The sequence below is a fragment of the Lonchura striata genome, chromosome 2 (assembly GCF_046129695.1).
Source record: "Lonchura striata isolate bLonStr1 chromosome 2, bLonStr1.mat, whole genome shotgun sequence".
Taxonomy (NCBI): domain Eukaryota; kingdom Metazoa; phylum Chordata; class Aves; order Passeriformes; family Estrildidae; genus Lonchura; species Lonchura striata.
Genome location: NC_134604.1, coordinates 51223392 through 51242990, shown reverse-complemented (window position 1 = coordinate 51242990; position 19599 = coordinate 51223392). Strand labels below are relative to the sequence as shown.

The following is a 19599-nucleotide window of genomic DNA, read 5'->3' as shown; positions in this document are numbered from 1 at the left end:
TGTACTACAAACATCTGCATCATAACTAGTCATCCTAGGCTCATTTGTCACCCACACATTTACATTTCCAAGGTATAACTCGCCTCATTCTAAAGTAACTATCTCAGATAGATCCAATGCACTATGCCCTAGAAGTCAGAAATATGAATCTCATTCCTTGTAGCCATGGCCATATTGCATTGAATCAATCTCACACTACATACATAGCTCCCTGTTACACACGTGAACATGCAAATCTCCAAACATAAAGTTTGTACTATTTTCTGTGTGTTGTGTGTAGATACCTGTTTTACTTGCTACAAGTTCATTCATATGAGCATAAGGCTGCTATTAGCGTCAAACTGCACCTCAGAGACACGCATGATAAAAGAAAGAGGGATCCCATATTATTAAAAAAAAGAACATGATTCCAAGTTACAGCCTACCATATTTAGTTAGCATCCTCTAAGGTCATTGTATAAAAAGTGTATTAAAAGCTAAAACAAATAATATTAATCATATAGGCAGAACTAATTAATGAGGTGGAACACAGTGTCCTCTAATATAAAGATGGTTAAGCCATAATAAAGAAGGTCAGCTATACTTTGACCTAGGATCTACTCATTCTAAATGAAAAAAAAAAAAGAAAAAGGAGTGTGCATATATACAAGATATTTTAATGCGTAGATTTTCTCTGTTATGTTCAAGTTCCTACAAATTAGATATCAGCTAGGATATCTGATATCTCTGCAGCTAGGATAAAATTAAGTGTTATTTGATTTCCATTATACTTAAAAATTTATAGGTATATTCCAATTTTCATGTTTGGTCTCTTAACATGTAAAAGTAGTTGTTTTAGAAGCTGATAGTCCTATTTTTATTCTAAAATATTTATTGTAGACCAATAAAATTTTATTATTTAAATGCTCTAAATCAAATTTCTCCTTACATAAAGAAGAAAACTTGATCATATTTCATGTATAAAGAGGAAATCAAAGTAGCTTCCCTCTTGAAAGTTTTACACATTCAAGAAAAGCACTTTAAAGTAATGTTAAAATTTCTATTTTGAATGCATAATACACTAATGTCTCTAAAAATAGTAGGTTATCTGAAAAGTCAGGTGTTTTTTAGGTTAGGCATACAAAAAGGTTTTTCCTGCCAATTTGGAATACAATCAATTTTGTTCTTATTCCCTGTCTGTAAAACACATACAGCATATCCAGCTTCACAGGAATACTGCCACTGCCTGCATAATGCTTTTCCTGTATGGTACAGAAGTGTCCATAGAAAACTTTTGCCTTCAGTACAGGATTCAAGACTCAGATCGGTGAAGTGAACTTGCCCTTTTTCCTCTTAGAGCCTGTTTCCTTTCAGTTATGCTCTCTGGACTTGCTCACCACCAGTCTGACATGAGACATTAAAATGTACTCTGTTCAGCCATTTTTGTATGGCAGTACGAATTTCTTCTCTTTGGCTATTATTTGGACTTTTTGGGAACAAAATCACAGAAACACACAAGTCTGAGTTGGAAGGGACCCAGAAGGACCATCAAGTCCAGATGTTGAGCAAATGGCCTATATGGGGATTGAATCCATGACTTGGGTGTTTTTAGCACCAGGCTCTGACCAGCTGACCTATTATAGGCAAAAAAAAAAAGATAGGAACATTAAATTACATCAACAAGAATATACATATTGCCAATAAAAAGTGAATGAATTTCAAAATAAAATTTCATGTCAGAATAGTCCTATAAATAGAGTTATTCTAAAAAATTAAATCTGTCAGCAGCTACCTTTGTTAAGTAAGTTTATAGTAAATTTCTGCTATTGGCTCACAGGAATATATCTATCTATATACAGACAGATTTTAAAAAAGGTATAAAATAGTGTAACACAACCAGTGCTGTGATAGATGTGAGGGAATTAGCAATGTTTAGTCTGATATATCCATTATGCAGTGGAAAACTACTGTGCTACTGCTGTCTCCACTTTTTCAGCTGGACATATTGGTTTCTTCTATTTTATTCTTAATTCTTTCTATAAGTATTAGTCACATATGGATAAATTGCAATTTTTGATTCTGGCATACTGCTGCTCTGTTCTAACTTTTACAATGTAATTTCCAGTTGCTATTAACATAAGGTATGTCCTTTATATTTTCATATATCTTTCTGCTGAGTGAAAAAAAAATTGATGTAGTAAAACTGCTAACAAGCTGAGCCTTTGAAACCATGGGCAGGTGATGAAAGCCACTTCATGTCTAAAGCATCCCCAGGTCACAGCTGTCACACTCACTGCAATTCATTGTTGTCACAATCTGCTGTCCCTGCTTGTTGCTACTCTCCTCTTATTCATCCAACTCATATATCTAAACATTCCATTACAAAAAGACATCTAATGTTCGTCTCATGTTCGAAAGGGCACAACACTCTTCTGAAATATAATTCTGAAATTTTAGGGCTCAGAGTTCACTGCCAAATCTAAGATGTTGCTTTGTAAGCCTTCCCTTGTAATTTTGTCTTTGTCTCATCTCCTGAATACAGCAGGATAAAATGTTTAGTTAGTACATGATCTCAGCTTTATTCCAACATCTTATCATGAAGAAATGAAATATTGCCCAGTAATAGAAAGGCATTTGAAGCTTTGTGAGTTTAAAGATAACAGCGCTAGCTGTGAAGTCAGTGAATTGGAAGGAAAGGTCAGCAAGTCATCTACTGTGGCACTGTTCACAAAGGCAATCCTTCTATCCAATGAACCTGGTTGTTCATAATCTGAAGACTTTGATTTTCTAAGACTTAATTTTGTTCTTTGTTACTTAATTAGATATGGTTACTATTGATTTACTTTTCAGAGTCGAAATTTCTCACAGGCCTTCTAACTTTCAAGCAGACTTTACACTGGCAAACATGCTGTACTCTAATTTCAAATCTATGCTGTTGTTTCAGATTACAACTACAAACTCTGAGATGAGAGATTCAAAAAGTTTTCAATTTGTGGAAACATTGATACTAAGGAGAAAATAGTTCAGTAAAATTAGGGTTAAAAAATGAGTCAAACCATAATGAAAACAAAATCAAGATGTCTGAAAATAATAGCAATAAAAAACTAGAAGCTATAATTCTAATAACAAACAGTTTCATGAAAGAGAGCAACTGCACTATTTATCTATTCCTACAAAAATAAAGAAAAAGGAGGTTTGACCTTCTCACTTACATTTATTCTTGAAGATGTTTATTTTGATTGTAGTATAAGTTATTATTCATAAACATTACACTGCCAGCACAAGGTTCAAGACGTATGCTGATTGCAGTTTCCTGCTCAACTACTCAGTGCATATAATTCAGTGGACATTAAAATCACAGCCTCTGACTATGCCTCGAGAAGAACAGGTAAATTGCCAGTGACATTATGTCCATCCTCACGGGAAGAAAATCACCTAATAATGACCTCATGCTTTTAAGTTTCTGGGGTTTATGTTTCAATCCTGTTCAGTATTAAAAAATAGGAACATAATTACTTAGCTGTGCTACCTCTATCCATATGACCATATCCCTCTGCAGTAGATAATAACAGAGGATATAAATCTAGACATATGTTGTACCGCAATGGGGCTGAAGGAATGAATAGGAAACAGTAAGTTCCTTAGCCCTTATAGTTCTGTTGAAATAACTATGTGCAACAAGATTTTACATGTAGAAGTGAGTTCTGAGTGACAGATTAAAATTGTGTTTATGGATTCACCCCTAGTAGAAATGAATTGTGAGCAGTAACTTACAGGCCTTGACTGAAGAAGTCACAACAGCACTTGGGTAATGCGATGTTCTACATAAAGGACCCAAATCCTTAATTTATTAGTGCAAACTTCAAAAGAAATGTGTATTTCATCCTCATATGTGCACACTTTTCTAAAGAGAACTCAGGTTAATTTGGCAATTTAAAAACAATTCATTGAAATCCACATATTTTTATATTACGGTTATGCGTAAACCAGATGGGAACATGAAACCTGGTTTGTCAAATAACTTGCACAGGATGTCGTGCCAGGAGTTATGCAAAAGTTGGCAGCTATGATGAATATTTAATTAGCATGGACATGAGAGCTGAATTTTCAAAAATGACATTGATACATACTGTAGATTATTAAGAGAAAAAAATTCTTAAATAAGCAAACTTTTGGAAAGAAATTATGATTTTCCAATTACAAAGTGCTGATAGAATGTTTCAGGGAGCCTAAATTGCTAGGCACTTTCAAAGTTTTCACCTTCATTATAAGGAATCTATCTCTGCTAAAGAAAGTAGATGAGTTACAAAAATGAATTTGTTAAGAAGTAAACACCCCCCAGGATAAAGAAAACTTTTTTGTATGGGACTGCCCACAGTTATAATAATATGCACAGTTATATGATAGTATGTCCCTTTCAGAGTCCAATAGTTTTAAACCTACTAGACAGGTTTAGATCACATGAGCCAAAAGTACTTCTCAGTTAAGTGCTTCCTGGGTCCAGCAGTATTCCCATAATGGGGTTAGATCTGTCAACAGAGCAGATATCCACAAAAGGAAACCATTTTTACATGGCCTATGAGAGATGTTGTACTCAAATGTACCTGACTGTGGTAACTGGAGACAAAGCTAGTGGTCACACTGCAATATGCTCCCATAGACACATTTAAATGTAGGCCATAGTAACCTAAGCAGCTTTAATAGGTACAACTAACTTATAAATCAGTTTTACAAGCTAGAAGTCAGATTGTTAAAGTTTAGAAACAGAAGCTTACCAATGCTCATGAAGGTCAAATTTTATACTTTTACATATGAAATAAAATAGCTCATAGAAAATGAAAGGAGGGAAAACAGCATGAAAATAGCGAAAACAAAGTTTTGTTGGCACAGTAATTCATATGTCAGGTGTCATTTAGCATATGCACTATCTCAGTCTTCATTGTTTAGATACCTCAGTAGGACCAGTGGCCACCAGTCCAATTAAGAAAATAAATTTAGAATTAAATAAAGCACCACGTGTATTCCAGAAAACATTAGTATCATGTAACGCTTACTAAATACCAATCAAGTAAAAATGGGAAAATAGAGTTGCAAAAATCACCATGTAATCACTTAGTTAGCAGCAGAATGCTTATATCCCCAACACAAGGACAAGATGAAAACCAGGGTGGGATCTAGTCTTGTTTGCAAACAACCTATATAAGCAATTCTTTTCAAAACAGTATCTTAACTCCTCATGTCAACAAAGGTGAGAAAGGGATGCCACTGAAGGCCTCCAAAGGAGAACTTAGATTTGGAAGTATAGGGGACTAAATTAGGCATCAGATCATATTTTTCTAGGTCAATAAAAACATAGATTTGTTGAATTTTAACTGAACAGTTATTTGTGGCTCTGTACTTGTTAGGCTAAAGAAGAAAGGTGCACCAGTATGTTCAATGTCTTAAAGTCAGACCTCTTCACTCTACTTAAATCATCATGAACTTCAAAACTTCTGTAACTCCTGATATGAAGGTCAAAGAGAATCTAAGTTTACCTAATATTTGTCAAAGGAATTGCATGAATGGACAGATTTCCAACATAGCCCTAAAAAACACATAAACTTGCTTCTTGCTTCTACTTCTAAGATACATTAGATAAAAGAACAAAAGTTTTTGTACTTTCTCATTTATTAGAACAAAAGGATAAGAGGCAAAATACAGATATCTGAATAAAGATCAAGTCATAGTTATCCAATGGTAACAGGGAAGTGTCTTTTAAAATGAAATGCTTTAAAATGAAAACAGATCACCTTCAGTAAAAGGAAGAAAAGACTCCATGCCTCTGGTAAATGCCTATATAAACATTAATTTAATTATATGCCACAAACAAAACCTAAAACAGGTAGACAAGTTAAGATATCTGATATTTTTGAGATATCCCCATAATACTGCAGCTATGGCCTGCAGATTACTGGGACTGTTCTATGCTACTTCATTTTAATTTGTTCTGGAATTTGGCAAATTTAGTTTCTGCATAGGTAAAGTATCAAACCTTTCAGCCTTCTTCAGATAGCTTAGAGCATTCAGCTCAAATGCTTAGATTTTAAAGTTGGAAGAACAATCCCTTCTAATTTAAGAGTAATTTTTTCCATTATATCTCAAGGAACATTAGATTACAGTCTATGAAATATGAGAAATCACAAAGCTGTGAATGAAAATGCTTCGAGTGTTGCTTTAATACTGATTGAGAGAGATTGAGGGAAACTGAGATGCTAACAGTGGCCACTGGTAGCCTGTTGTGCTCTCAGAGTCACCACACTTAGTTTTCTTGTATTTACTGACTCTATGACTTACCTAAGAACACTTGACACCTATAGAATACTCCTTTACAATATTTATGGTGGTTGGGAGCGGGCTATGATTTGGTGCCTTTTGGTTTGGGTGGGTTCAGTTTGGTCTGTTGTATAGTTACCTTAATAACAGATGTCTCCACTCGGGAGGGAGGGCTCTGCACTTGTGCTGCTGCTGCCATGTTGGCGATGGTGCTGAGGTGGTTCATCTGGCTCATTGCCATCGTGACGGAGGCTGGAGGTAGGCTCACGGGAATCAGCGGGTGGGGCATCATCATAAAAGGAAGTTCCAACCCTGTTGGGGGGAAAACAGAAAAATAGGTTTGTGCATCTTTTCTCAAGGGCTGTCTTCTTTTTCTCCTGATGGACAATACTCAAGTGACAGATGACAAGATGGATCACACTGCAGGAAAAAGCAGCTCTAAGCCAGTTCTCTTCTGGGAGATGCAGGGCTGAATCACTAGCAACCATGGAGGGTTTCTAGCCACAAGGAGAGGCTATTAGACCTCTTAGTTTGTTCATATCTGTGTAATGTATGATATCATTGCTAAGCCATGGCTATTTATTATAGTTTTTGGTATCTGCTGTAAGGCACCTTAGCAATGTGTCATTATGCCACTGATGCACAGATTCAAAGTTATTTTAAGTATCAATTTTATTGCATATGTATTTGTTCTTTACTGTCTCCACTTCCCCTGCTTAATATGCTAAAGGAAGTATTCCAGTATTCCGCACATCCTTGATTTTTTTCATTGCCTATTTATAGAAAGACAAAAAAAAAAAATAGACAGGAACTAGAAAACTGCTGATGTTAGTGCTTAAAGATGTCAACCCGTACCATTTGGCAGAAGGCGGTTCTGTTGAGGGTTGAGAGGATGGCTAACTGGAACATTATGCTGTCCAGGCAAGTTGGGGTGGTTAACAGAGGCCTGTGATCCTTGGGTGGGGGGAGACTGAAGTTTTTCTTTATCCCAAGAACCATCACTGCTGCCTGTGGGGAATGAATATATATTATTGGGATGAATGAGGACTCCAAATCTTCAATTCTGAATTTGGAAGCAAGGCCAGCATTCTAAATTTTTCTGCAAGTGGAAATTTATTTTTAATTTTATTTTTTAATATGCAGCCTGGGGGAAGGACTTTAGGGTTGGGGTTTTATTATCACCCTCTGAAAAAGGAATGTAAGAATAACTTTTTTAAAGTAAGAGGTAGCACAAACTTAAAGTATTAGAGTTGTGCTCATTCACATTAAGTTTGTATTTTGTGTATATTGTACATACACTTTTCTCATACTTAGAAAATAAAACTATATATGGCACTTTTTAATATGTGAGAGAATATTTTTGCCTGCAAAATGTCTAACAGAAAATATATCCTGTTATGCCAATTAAAATTTAAACTAAAGTTATATTGTGTCATGTATTTGCGAATAAATAAACATTCTTTGAAGTAATTAATAAATTAATTTATTGAGGGCAGCACTATGCCTGCATATATGCTTGCCTGACCATTGTATTCTGTATATTCAATTTTTATTTCATATTATTAATAAAAATGTGAGGAATTATGTTGATTCTTGCAGTCTTCTGGTAATGGAACAGACTAACAGCAAAGAAGAGTGGGGACAAACAAGTACTGCGATGAGAAATAATTCATTTCTTTGAGAAACACCCTTTTTCACTATTGCAGACTTCTTGATAAAAAATAACCATTGAGTTAAATAATATACAATTAAAGGACAATATGAGACACTCCGTATAAAGGACAATAATAATTAATATCTCATTATTAATTTGTATATTTATATGCAATGAAAAGTTTAAGATCTTCCAACCTGACAAACTGTATTATTCTCAGTGTGTACTTACATATAATGCTGAAATTGAGTGTATATATGTTTATGCATACACAGTAATCTATACACTCACTGAGTTTATTTACCATACACAATCAATAAACAATGTTTGAATATATTAATAAATATGGATATATACATGCATTCTCAGCAGTATTAATATACCCATCAGCAATATATGATTGCTTCCTTTTTCATGTAGAGCACAATTTCAACCTCCTGACTTTGAAAATGTCTACTATTTTCATAGAAGCGTGTCTTGATAGGGACTTCAGGATGATATAAGATGTGTTCAATCGATGCTCAGTTTCTATTTAGCATTATGGGTTATAGCAAAGTACATATTTCTGAATGTTTTTCTACATACATCCTACTCTTTAATGAACCACAGAGCCTGAAAAAGAACAGGAATTACACCATCTCCTTCTTATTTCAGTAGAAAGGGGATAAGCCTATTAGTCTTGACGTATTTTAACACTGTTTTCATTGGATGACAAAAGCATAGAAGTTGGTAGAATTCCAATTTAATTTCTCTAAATCTATTAAAAACCTGATTGTAAAAGCCATACAGCATAGTTTATAATGAAAAATACTCCACTACTGCCATGATTTTCTTTCCCTAGTTACTTCAAGAAGACAGTTAAGGCTCAATATAAATTCTAACTCATTAGCTCAATACTGTCTCAATCCCAGTGTAAATTGTTCAGAAGTAGGTAATGAAAATTCAGTCCAAAGTCTCCCGCAATCAAACAAAGCAATTTTATGAAACAATGAAAAGAATCAATTATATGAAATACTTTTATTATTTTACAAGAAATCTTCATAACCTTTATGCAGTGAACATACTTGAGATGGTAAATGCATGATTCAAATCTCATGACCTCTGACAAGTGAGCATGTTTCCTTGTATTTTGAGAACTAAGACACTCTCAAAAAGCTGTAACACACATTTAAATACATAGTCAAGCAGCAAAATCTTATCTGGAAAAATATTTTTTTCCTTTTAATTTCATATTCTCTAATTTTCTGCTTTTTACCACTGCGGTGTACGTATTTCACTCCCTAACATTCAAGCCTACCCCACCCTCCTGTTTTGCTTATCCCTTCTGAAGAGTTACAGTAATCCATTGCAGCACTCCAGTTGTGGAAGTCATCCCATCATGTCTTTGTGCTGGCAACTCTGCCACAGTTTTCCTGCTGCACAATGGCTTCCAGCTCTTCCTGTTTGGCGGCCATGCTGTGTTTCTCTAGATTCAGCAGGCCTATTGATCCCACCACGTTTCTCGGGGAGACAAGTAATTCCTACATGACTATTCTTAGGTACTTCTGCAATTTCTAACACATCAATAACCCACTTTGCAGTCTTTGCCACCACATGGCTCTCCATCCTCTACCTCCAGTGAGATGGCAGAGCAAAGGACCTTGCTAAAACATGTCCTTCAAACACTGCTGTGCCTCGTCCAGACATCTCTAATGAGCTTGATTTTATCCCTTTCCCCCTTTAAATCTAGGTTAAAGCTCTTTCAATGAGCCCTACTATCTCCTGTTTCCCCTTTGAGCCAGGTGTAGCATCTTTTATATATATGAAGAATACAAATGATTCATAAATATATATTAGTAGTTATATAAATATTTGTTAGCATTATAAGGAGGATGTTTGCATTTTATACAGCTGCTGAATTGCCAGTAATGAGATATTTTCCCTATTTTTATCAGTAAGATCTTTTACAGTGCAGTTAATTTCATGTTGCATGCTGATGTTCGATATGGAGATGGAGTCAATTCTTCTGTGACCCTTCCTAACCTGGTCACAGAATTTTGCAAGGTCAGTTATAGTTTGCCAATTATGGCTCTGCCTATGTGGCTCAGAAATTAGAGCTTTTCTAAATCAGTACTCTCTTCTGCCTCAGAATTACAGTGTGTGCTCTTTTAGTGCGATATTGAACCCAATAATAATTTTGGAAGAGAGAAGACAAGTTTCAGAAAGTCAAAGTATCAAGGCTAGTATTTAGTGACAGTGTATTTAATACTTGTATCTGGGATCATCTGTTAAGATATGCTTATATGGAAAATGATTTCTAGACAGAATCCAATCTGTAACATTAGAAACCACTTTCAAACTTCCGACTGTTGAGCTACTGAACATTTTAAGTGAACAGACACAGATACAAAAAGTCTTGGCCAATCATTTTGTTTTTCTTATGCTAGTTAAACAGAATACTTTTCATCTTAGAGGAAACAGTTATTTTCATTAATGTCAAAGCAAAACAAGTGTTACTCTTTAGACACTATTCACTGTCTCCACAACAAAGTGCAAGCTACCAGTTCTGTCACTTTTTACATTTGGTTTTGATTTAATGCATACAGTGGTTTCAAAATTTATTTAAAATCTGTTGCCTTCTTCCTCTTCACTTGTTGCCCTGCTGGAGTCTTATGTTTTTCCAGTTTCCATCAGTGGCTGTCAACTCTTTGTAATAGGATTAAAAGCTTGGACACCTGATATCCCTGGGTGCTGCAGTTCACCCTCATAAAAGCTGTTTGCTTTAAATTGAGAGAAAATCAGTTTTTAGTGGCATAATTAATTAAATTATGCAAAGTGTTCCAGATTCAGCATAACACTTTCTGAAGCAGCAATTGGAAGCTCTACATTGCATTCAAACAGCATTTCAATTGACGCTGTACTAGGCTGACCATAGAGTACCATTTTCAAGGCTTTCAAGCAAAAGGAATCCAATTTTGAAATGCAAATGCTTAATGTTGAGTGCTCAAACCCCATACATGTGTACTTGAATAGGCAATTTGGTAGCCAACTACATATTTCATATGTGATAGTGCTAATACAGGCACTCAAAAAATTGAAATGAAGTTCCAAATACAAGTACACATGCTTTTGTAAAAAACAAGCTCAGATGATCTCACATTTTCTCATAATGGACAGCTTGATGGAATGACAATACTTTTTCACAATTTAAAAAGCATAGTACAGAATCCATTGCTTTCCTCATCACCAATATTTCAGCATGTATTTTCCATAATGTGAGTTACCTTCTTCCATAATCAGCAGTTACACAACAAACCATTATTTGCACACTGAAGTGGGTCCGTAAAAGCCTGATGCCTGGATTATTTGTATTCATTAGTAGCACAATTAGGTAGCTAAGGATGGTAATAATAAATTGAAACAATTCTGGACTAGAAGGTAATGCAGCCAAGAAAGAGAAAATGAAGCAGAAAACTAGTGTACAATGTCAGCCTCGCAAACAAATGCTGATCTAAACATATCAGGTTTGTTTGTATAATCATTCCTCTTATTTGCAGACTCCTTTTCCTTTTTTCATTCTGACCCTATTAGGATTCAGTTTGCTTAAATTTCTGTTTCCACAGAGTGAGCTGAACCATTTAGTTCCTGTGACAGTCAACAGGGATCCAGACAAAAGGTTCTGGAGAGCTGTTGAGCTCACTCTGTGGGAGACAGGCCTATCTATGGTCAGCTGAATCTGCATCTGGTGCTTCCAAAGAATACAGTGACCCTTCTCCCAGACTCAGTTCAATGGCCTAAACACACATTTGAATCATGTCTTATAGGGTTGGTGAGCACCACACAGCACCTGCAGGAGACCCAAGGCTATCTGGAGGTGTAGATAAGGCAGTATACTCCAGGGTATCTAAGGTAGTAGCATATATCTATGCCTAGGCAACCAAGCCAAATGATTTTGATTATAGGTAGTTTTTAGAAATTGAAATTAGGCTATCTGCCAGGCCCTTGGGTCTTCCCCTTCCTTTCATGTGGAAAACTTGATATTTTATGGAATTACAGACAACAATTCAAGCATGTCTTTAGGCAAGTGAACCCCAGCACTGGCTCAGGAATAGTTTCAGGTACCATTATATACACAAGCAGTATCACATAGCAAAAACACAAAAGAGTCTGACTTTCCAACAATAACAACTAACAACTCAAACCAATTTTTTGTGTGTGTGTGTGTGTGCTACTGATCTCCTTTTAGTCTCATATTCTTTCTGTTATCTTCTGTGTTTGCTGAAACAATTTGTATCTCAGCAACAATTACCAAACAAAGCATCAGTATCAGCTGTGTTGGATCATTTTTCTGAAGTGGTCTTCATGATCTAAGCTATTTATGTCCACTGGAAAATATGCATAATCAGCATGCTAAAAATTGGTAATCTTAGCCTCCTGACAGTGAGGAAACCATTTCATAAACTGCCCAAATCAAATACTGCTGCTTTAGTCTTTGAATTGTTATAAATTTGTGGTTTGATTTCTATATAATTCAGTTTCCTAAATTCAGATGTACAATTTATCTTCAATATACGAGTGTTGTGAGACTGTATAAAGGACACATGTCTACAGATAAAGGCATTTTTATAAGGTGTCTATGTTACTGTTATATCATTAAAGGAAAGAAAACACTTTTGCCATTTTTAAACAGTATCTGTCTAATATTTTTGATACTTGGATTGCTACCTCATCTGAGACCACAAAGTGATTAGGGGAGAAAGTACTATGGCATGGAAAAATAAGTTTCCCAAGTCTTCTCTGTAACCCTTTGTATGTGGCTTTACATAAGGATTTTTCTTTTCTTTTTTACCCCCTCCATAAGTTTTGCACTTTTTTGGGGGTTTTTGGTTATGAAGTCTTGTTTATGCTCTTAAACAGGCCCTGAGTAATGTGGGTTCTCAATTGAAAGTGTTAGTTCTGCTATTATCATGACAGATTATATACATGTGCAGTAGCAAATTAAAGAAAAACACACACACACACACACACACACACACACACACACACACACAAAACCCCCCTATTCTCTGATAAACATTTTCCATATATAAAGGAGAAGCTAAAAGAACCTTTAGAATTATATACTGTTTATTCTTTCCTGACAAAAGTAGCAATCTGAAAAATAGTTTAAAACCTCGATCATGTAGACTGCTTCATTCACTGTTTTAATTTTATTGCATACTGGTTTTGTGGCAACAGCAAAGTAATTATAACTGCATTTTGCACCATAATCCAAATTTGTTCCCACTTTACTTTTCCCTTATTTATGTTCTGATAATAAAAATTGTAGTAGAAACTGTTAATTCCAGGAAATAAGAATGAATCCTAAATGCTGAATACCAGAGTATAGGTTTAATCATTAATCAGGAAATGCTGAATTTATATAAGTTAATAAGTGATTTTTTTTACAGTTACAATGAATCCCATAGAATATAGATATTTTATAATAATCCTTCATTATTTCACCAAAAAAGATTAACACAGGAAAAGCTTTTTAAAATTCAATTTAATGAATAATGAAACTGTCCAAGACAACTGAAAGCTCAGCAACTCAGTTACAGGCCGTGTGACATTTACCTAAAAATAGATATTCCATTTGTCTCCTTTTACTAATACCTAAGTTGTGCTAATTTCATAGATAAAATCCAGTTTATTTTTATGATTATATGTTCTTAAAAGATAACAATGAGATTTTAGATAAGCAAAAATACATTTGTGACATCATCAAAAAAGAAAAAATCAGATGTGTTGTATGAACTGTGTTCAAAAAATAAAAACTGGACCCCATTTTCATCTGGTTAAATATGTTAACTTCAGACCAGAAATCTGGAATTTAAATATTTTAAAATATAAAGACTAATGAACCGTCAGAAGTCAACCAAAAACCACCAAAAACTACATTTTCTTTCTTTCTCAACACAATAAACATCACAAAGTATTTTGCAAACATTTCAATTACAGTGGTACGTGCTTTTGTAAAAAAAATTCCCATTCAATAGATAATTAATACATTACTATATGTAATTATTGCATGCAATTGTGGATACTAATATTTTCTGTATGCTTAGGGAATAGGTAAGAGTGAATGTGCCTGACTGAGTAGTCTATAAGGACATGTTTAGAACATTTTCTGAAAAATATGGGTTTAGGTTTTTTTGTGTAAGATCCTGTTACTTCAGTTTATAAAGAAAGAAGTTATCCTCATTAGATTTGTTGCTCTGTATAATCAGTAAAACAGTATAATAGGCTTCTTTTTTAGTACAGTGGAAACTAAAACAGACAGGTTAGAAACTTGTCCAAGGTGAAAGACACAAGTTTGAGTTTCTGAGTGATTCATACCTATGAGTAAGTGACTAAGCTTTCCTGAAAATATGGATTTGGATGTGATTTCATGACTAATATCTACATTGGTCTGATACAGGCAATTCCTCAGATGGTGTGGACCCTGACTTTTGATCCTTATTACCTCTACTCTGAGTTTTACAGCCCCTAATTCTATACTAGCAGTGCACAGAACAAGAAATGTAAACCAAAGCAATATACCATGTATGTATTTAGTAACTTGTTGTCCCCCTTTTCTTTCTCAAAAAAAAAAAAAATTCTCAAGAAGTTTTTAAAAATAATAACCTAATTACTGCCCTTTAACTCAAGAAGAAAAGTTCTGCAGATTTTCAGACATCCAAGTATGGCTGACAGATCTGTATGACCTATAAACTAAAGAAAAACAAACACTACAATATCCTCAGTAAATAAACTGAAGTGCAAAAACTAATAGCATAGACAAAATGCAAAGTGAGAATGCTAAGTTTCCTAATGTCTTGTAGTAGATAGACATTATTGTTAGCTAGTTCAAACTTTGCCCCACGTGTTTCAACTGTGTTACAATATGAAAAGAGAAGCAAGATATATTGGGCTTGAATGCAAAAATTAAAATTGAAAGTGAAATTAAAAGTGAGAAGCACCAGAGATGAAAATGAAAAGTAGGGAGGTTGCCATATTACAGGGAATCAAGTTTATTGATGACTTTTTTAAAAAAATTGCTTAACTAAAGAGAAATATTTCGATTTCCAGCACAAATGCTGCACAAACTCGTAACAGTACATTGGCTCTAAAAGGTTGCGCACAGAATGCCTTCTTGATAATTTTTCAGATTTTTACTCATGGAATTTTTTAGTCATTTTCTTAGGAAGAAAGGCTAGGTTATCAAAAATCAGTCCTTATTAATCAACAGATTAATATACAGTCTTAAGCAAATTTGATCGCAAGGTCTCGTAGCAATTACATCCCTCTGCTCTCTGGGAAAACAAACGCAAGTTGGCTGCACGAAACCCCACCAGCTGCAGCAAGTCTCAGGCACTCTCCAGAGCACAGGGCTGTGCTTCCCATTCAGGGAAAAGGAGACTAATGTTTGCCCAGATACTGGCTTGATGAGCAGCACTGGGCTGGACACAGAGGTTTCCAAATAAATGCTGTGTCTCTTCCACACTAGAAAATTGCTGTGGAAAAGCCAGAAGGCTGCACAAGCTCTGAGGGTCATAGAGCCATTTCCCCCTCCTTTGGGAAGCAGGAGCTAACTCTAAGCTTTGTGAGGAATTGTCTTACTTTTGAGTTGCCTGCACAGCTTTGATTTAGCTCTCTCATGACCATTCTGGTAATAGTCCCTAATTTTTAGGTCTTATATATTCCTTATGCAAATTTGTAGCATGTAATAGGCCCAGGTCTCAAAGAAACCCAGTGATGATGATGATGATGATGATTATTATTATTATTATTATCATCATCATCATTAAAAAATACCTTTTTCTAACTTTTAGGTGCACAACTTCACTACTTCAATGCTATTTGAATACACATGTATGTATCTGTGTGCACATCTCTACCTTTACGTCACACACACGTGCAAACAAAATGTGTAAATACATAAATAGTACAACAAATTGTGAATTAGAGCTTTATTAAAAATATCTTCTTTTCACATGCCTGGATTTGTAAATGAAGCATATTCTCCCACCAGCTCAAAATCTAGTACATTCAGGCTAGCAAACAAAATCATAATGTGCTTCCTTCAATCAAGAATAAGTCATAGTTATCTTGCGTTCAGTGTGGAGTGAGAATCATTTTTACATCTCAGCTGTTATTCAGCACTTCATTATGCTGCAGTAACTGTGTTGTACACTTAAGCCTTTAGTTTTTTTCTGTAGGTCCAGGTTCCAAGAGAGATGACCGTACAATTTAGTTACTTAAAGGAGGAAGTCCTACCTAAGAGTTTATGGATCCTAAGTCTTGTTTCAGGACTGCTGAAACTGCTTCTGCACTTGATTTATTGTTTTCTCAGGATGACAATGAAAAAGTTACAAGTATGACTAGTAATAACAGTAGCAGTAATAATATGTGACAGAGCAGGTGGACACTCCTGGCCCCAAAAGGCTTATAGTGTGAAAATATAGAAAGAAACAATTACATATACACAGACAACAGGCTACAAGGAATTTCCCTCAGCAAGAAAGATATACATATAATTGAATATTTGTTTTAATTGTGTCCCACAATTGGTTTTGTTTATGCAAAAAGCATAATTTTCTCTGTGAGATTTAGTCTACCACCATTCTTTACTTATGTACTGATATCCTACTCAGAACTGCTGCTGGTTTTTCTGACTGAAGCCTTACAAAAATGATCAAAGGTAAAATCTACACACAAAGGTAGCTAAAAGTATGTAATTGGATTAAGAGGGTAGGAATGTGAAAGTGATACATTTTAAACAGCAAATTTCTCAAATATTTCCTTGGATTGTGACTGGGGGGGAGGAAGGTGTGACTACTTTCTAATTAATTTTGATACCTTTTTAAAATTAAAAGAAACCACTATCTTAAAGTTATTTAACACAAGATATTTATTTACTTAAAAGATCACTGTTACCTATTAACCATCTCTAGTGGCAAAAATTTTCACCTACTGTAGAAGAGACAAAAGCATCACACCAGTGTTTGACAAAAACGTCTATTGTCATTAAATGATAGTATGTTATTCAATATTGGCTTTACAGTTGCGTCTTTTTTTTTGTTTTTTTTCTGTAATAGTTCTAGGACAAGGAAGTTCACCTAAGCTATTATACCAAGATTTAATACTCTGAACTTTACCAAGACCCCAGTGAATCTTATTCATTGTAGTCATTCCTGTATCTCATATCAAGCTGATTTCTGAAGAATGCAAACATCTTTTAAGTGTACTTTAAACAAAATCTTTAACTGTGTCTTAGACAAAATTCTTAGCAAGGTATTTACATCCAGATCTCATTTAGTAAAAATCAGAATGTTGCACTATTTCAATGGTCAGAAAAAGACACAAACACACATCTTACTATTCTTCCTAGCTCCATCAGTCTTTATTCGTGATCAATAATTCATCTGATCAGAGATCAGGGGAGTTACATAACAGGAGAGACAACAGGTAGACAAAATGCACTTTTTTCTTCACCCTGCCTTGTCTCAATTAGTGACAATGTTCTCCAGGTCAGAACTGTGGGTACAGTTTTGAGAAAGACGATATTTGTTCCCAAGTCCCATGCTATCTGAAGAACTTTTGACTTGTGTATATCTGATGGCTATTATCTAATAACAAGGTGGGCTAGATGGGCCTTCTCAGCAACCTGTGTTCAGTCCTCTGCGCACCCAATAGATAAAGATGTTTGTGTGTGTTAAGTCTCTCCAACTTAAGCCCTACAAACACGATGATACATTAGCAATTCACATGGATTAGCTCAGTAGAGAATGAAAGAATCATTATTTGGATTGGAAGGAACCATAAAGATCATGTAGTTCCACCCCTTTGCCATGCTTGAGGGGGTTGTATTAGCTATTTGTAGGTTATCACTCATCCTAGGTTTCCCAAAACAAATACACCTCAGCTGGAGATCAGGATTCCACTATGGTGGCCAAGAACCTGAAAGTTGCTTGAAATTTTTCCACAACTGGATCTAGCAATGTGTTTTATGCGGCTTAATTAAAACAAAGACACAAAACCAAAAAAACAAGCATGTTAATTTTGGATTAAAAACTATTTAGGCTTAGACCTTGAACTAAAATATTGGACAAGGGCCTAAAGTTTTTCAGATGCTTCAGGAAAAATTATGCAAACTTCTTTTTTCAAATTCCAAGAAGCTTTTTATTCTGAATTAAGATTTTTGTTTCTTTAAAATGAAAGTGAACATTTTTTCAAAAGTCTTTATTTTTCCAGATTTTCCAGTCAATATAGATCTCCAACAAAAATAAAAAGCTACATTTCTCATTTTTAAATCAAGACATGAATGCACAGACAAATTGCTAACAGGTAATAATTATGCCAGAAATCAAATCCTACAATTCAAATTTGGCCTAGAGGCCATAAGAAGTTAGAGCTGTGTTCCTAGAAATGGAATTACAAGTAGAAACGCCTGACACTTGGCATGCACATTTGGCATGCAGCTTATGCACCCCACAAGATATAGAATACATAATTCCACAATTATATTCTAAAACAGGAAAACATCTATACATAATTTTAAAATATATTTCCCTTTAAAAGATTAAGACTGAAATCCTGTTTCCATTTAAGTCGGTGAGATTTGATGGCGAGCGCTGCTCTGGCCACAGCTCTTGATAAAGGCCAAAATTTCATTCTGGCTGCTTTGATGTACCAATCTGAGCACAGCTGAGTGCAAAGACACGAGTCCTAATTCAAAGCAATGCCTAGGCATATTAGCTCAAAGTATGTACAAATGCTAAAAACTGGCTACAAAGTTGATGATTATCTGGTGGTTAATCTTTCAAGGGATAAAATGTGTTACTTAAATATGAGATATATGATAAGTAAATATTTTTCCTGTGAAGCAATTCACTGAAAAAGAAAATTTTAATATCGAGACTACCCTTAGTTTCCACAGGGATTTCTGCACAGTCCTCAGGATTGACACTGTGTTAAAGTATTAGTACAATTTTTCAAGCAGATTAGTCTGAACACAATGCTTTGAAAAATTTAAAAAAGAGAACAGATAGCAAATGTCACTTCTTTAGTAGCTACAAAATGCAAACTCCAAGTGTTTTAACCTAATGAATAAATGAGTTTGTCCTTTATGTATAAAATATAGTTTGTGTTTGTTGCACAAGTTTTTTAATAATAGATGAATTTAGGTTTGCTTCAACATATTCAATACAGTGTGATTAATTTGGTTTTTCAAAAATGCAAACTAGACATTACTATATTACTCTACAAAATGCACAGCTTGCAACATTATTGTCTCTGTGGGATCTTAAATTGAATTGTAAAATGTGTCTTATTTCCAGTTTGATTTATGTAAGAAATTTCAGTGGATAATGCCCTTTTTGAAGTTTCAGTGCTTTCTCCAAAGAAAAAATACATAACTAAAAATCATGACATAGCTTATTATAAATCACAGCAAAGTCTTATCCTTACTTAATGTTTCACTTAAAAATCATATACTGATGCTACATATTAGATTCAATTCAGTGAATTAACTTTTTTTTGAAGCCTCGTATTATGACAGATTATATAACGCATTTTTGACATGTTCTGTGATTTTATTGCGATATTCTAAGTAATTACCAAATCTCTTTTTCTCTAAAAAAGCTTTCCTGTGC

General features: G+C 34.7%; 1 protein-coding gene across 5 annotated transcripts in view; it reads right to left on the bottom strand.

Annotated features, from left to right (window-relative positions):
* Positions 1-19599, bottom strand: part of DACH1 (dachshund family transcription factor 1) — a 353160-nt gene that overhangs the window by 110588 nt on the left and 222973 nt on the right. For 4 of the 5 annotated variants that reach the window (XM_021548063.3, XM_021548061.3, XM_021548066.2 and 1 more), the window contains exon 4: positions 6431-6603. In XM_021548063.3, the coding sequence (XP_021403738.2) occupies positions 6431-6603 (173 nt within the window). Of the gene's footprint in view, positions 1-6430; positions 6604-7146; positions 7300-19599 lie in introns of all 5 variants that reach the window. The other variant, XM_031504835.2, reaches the window with a different exon arrangement.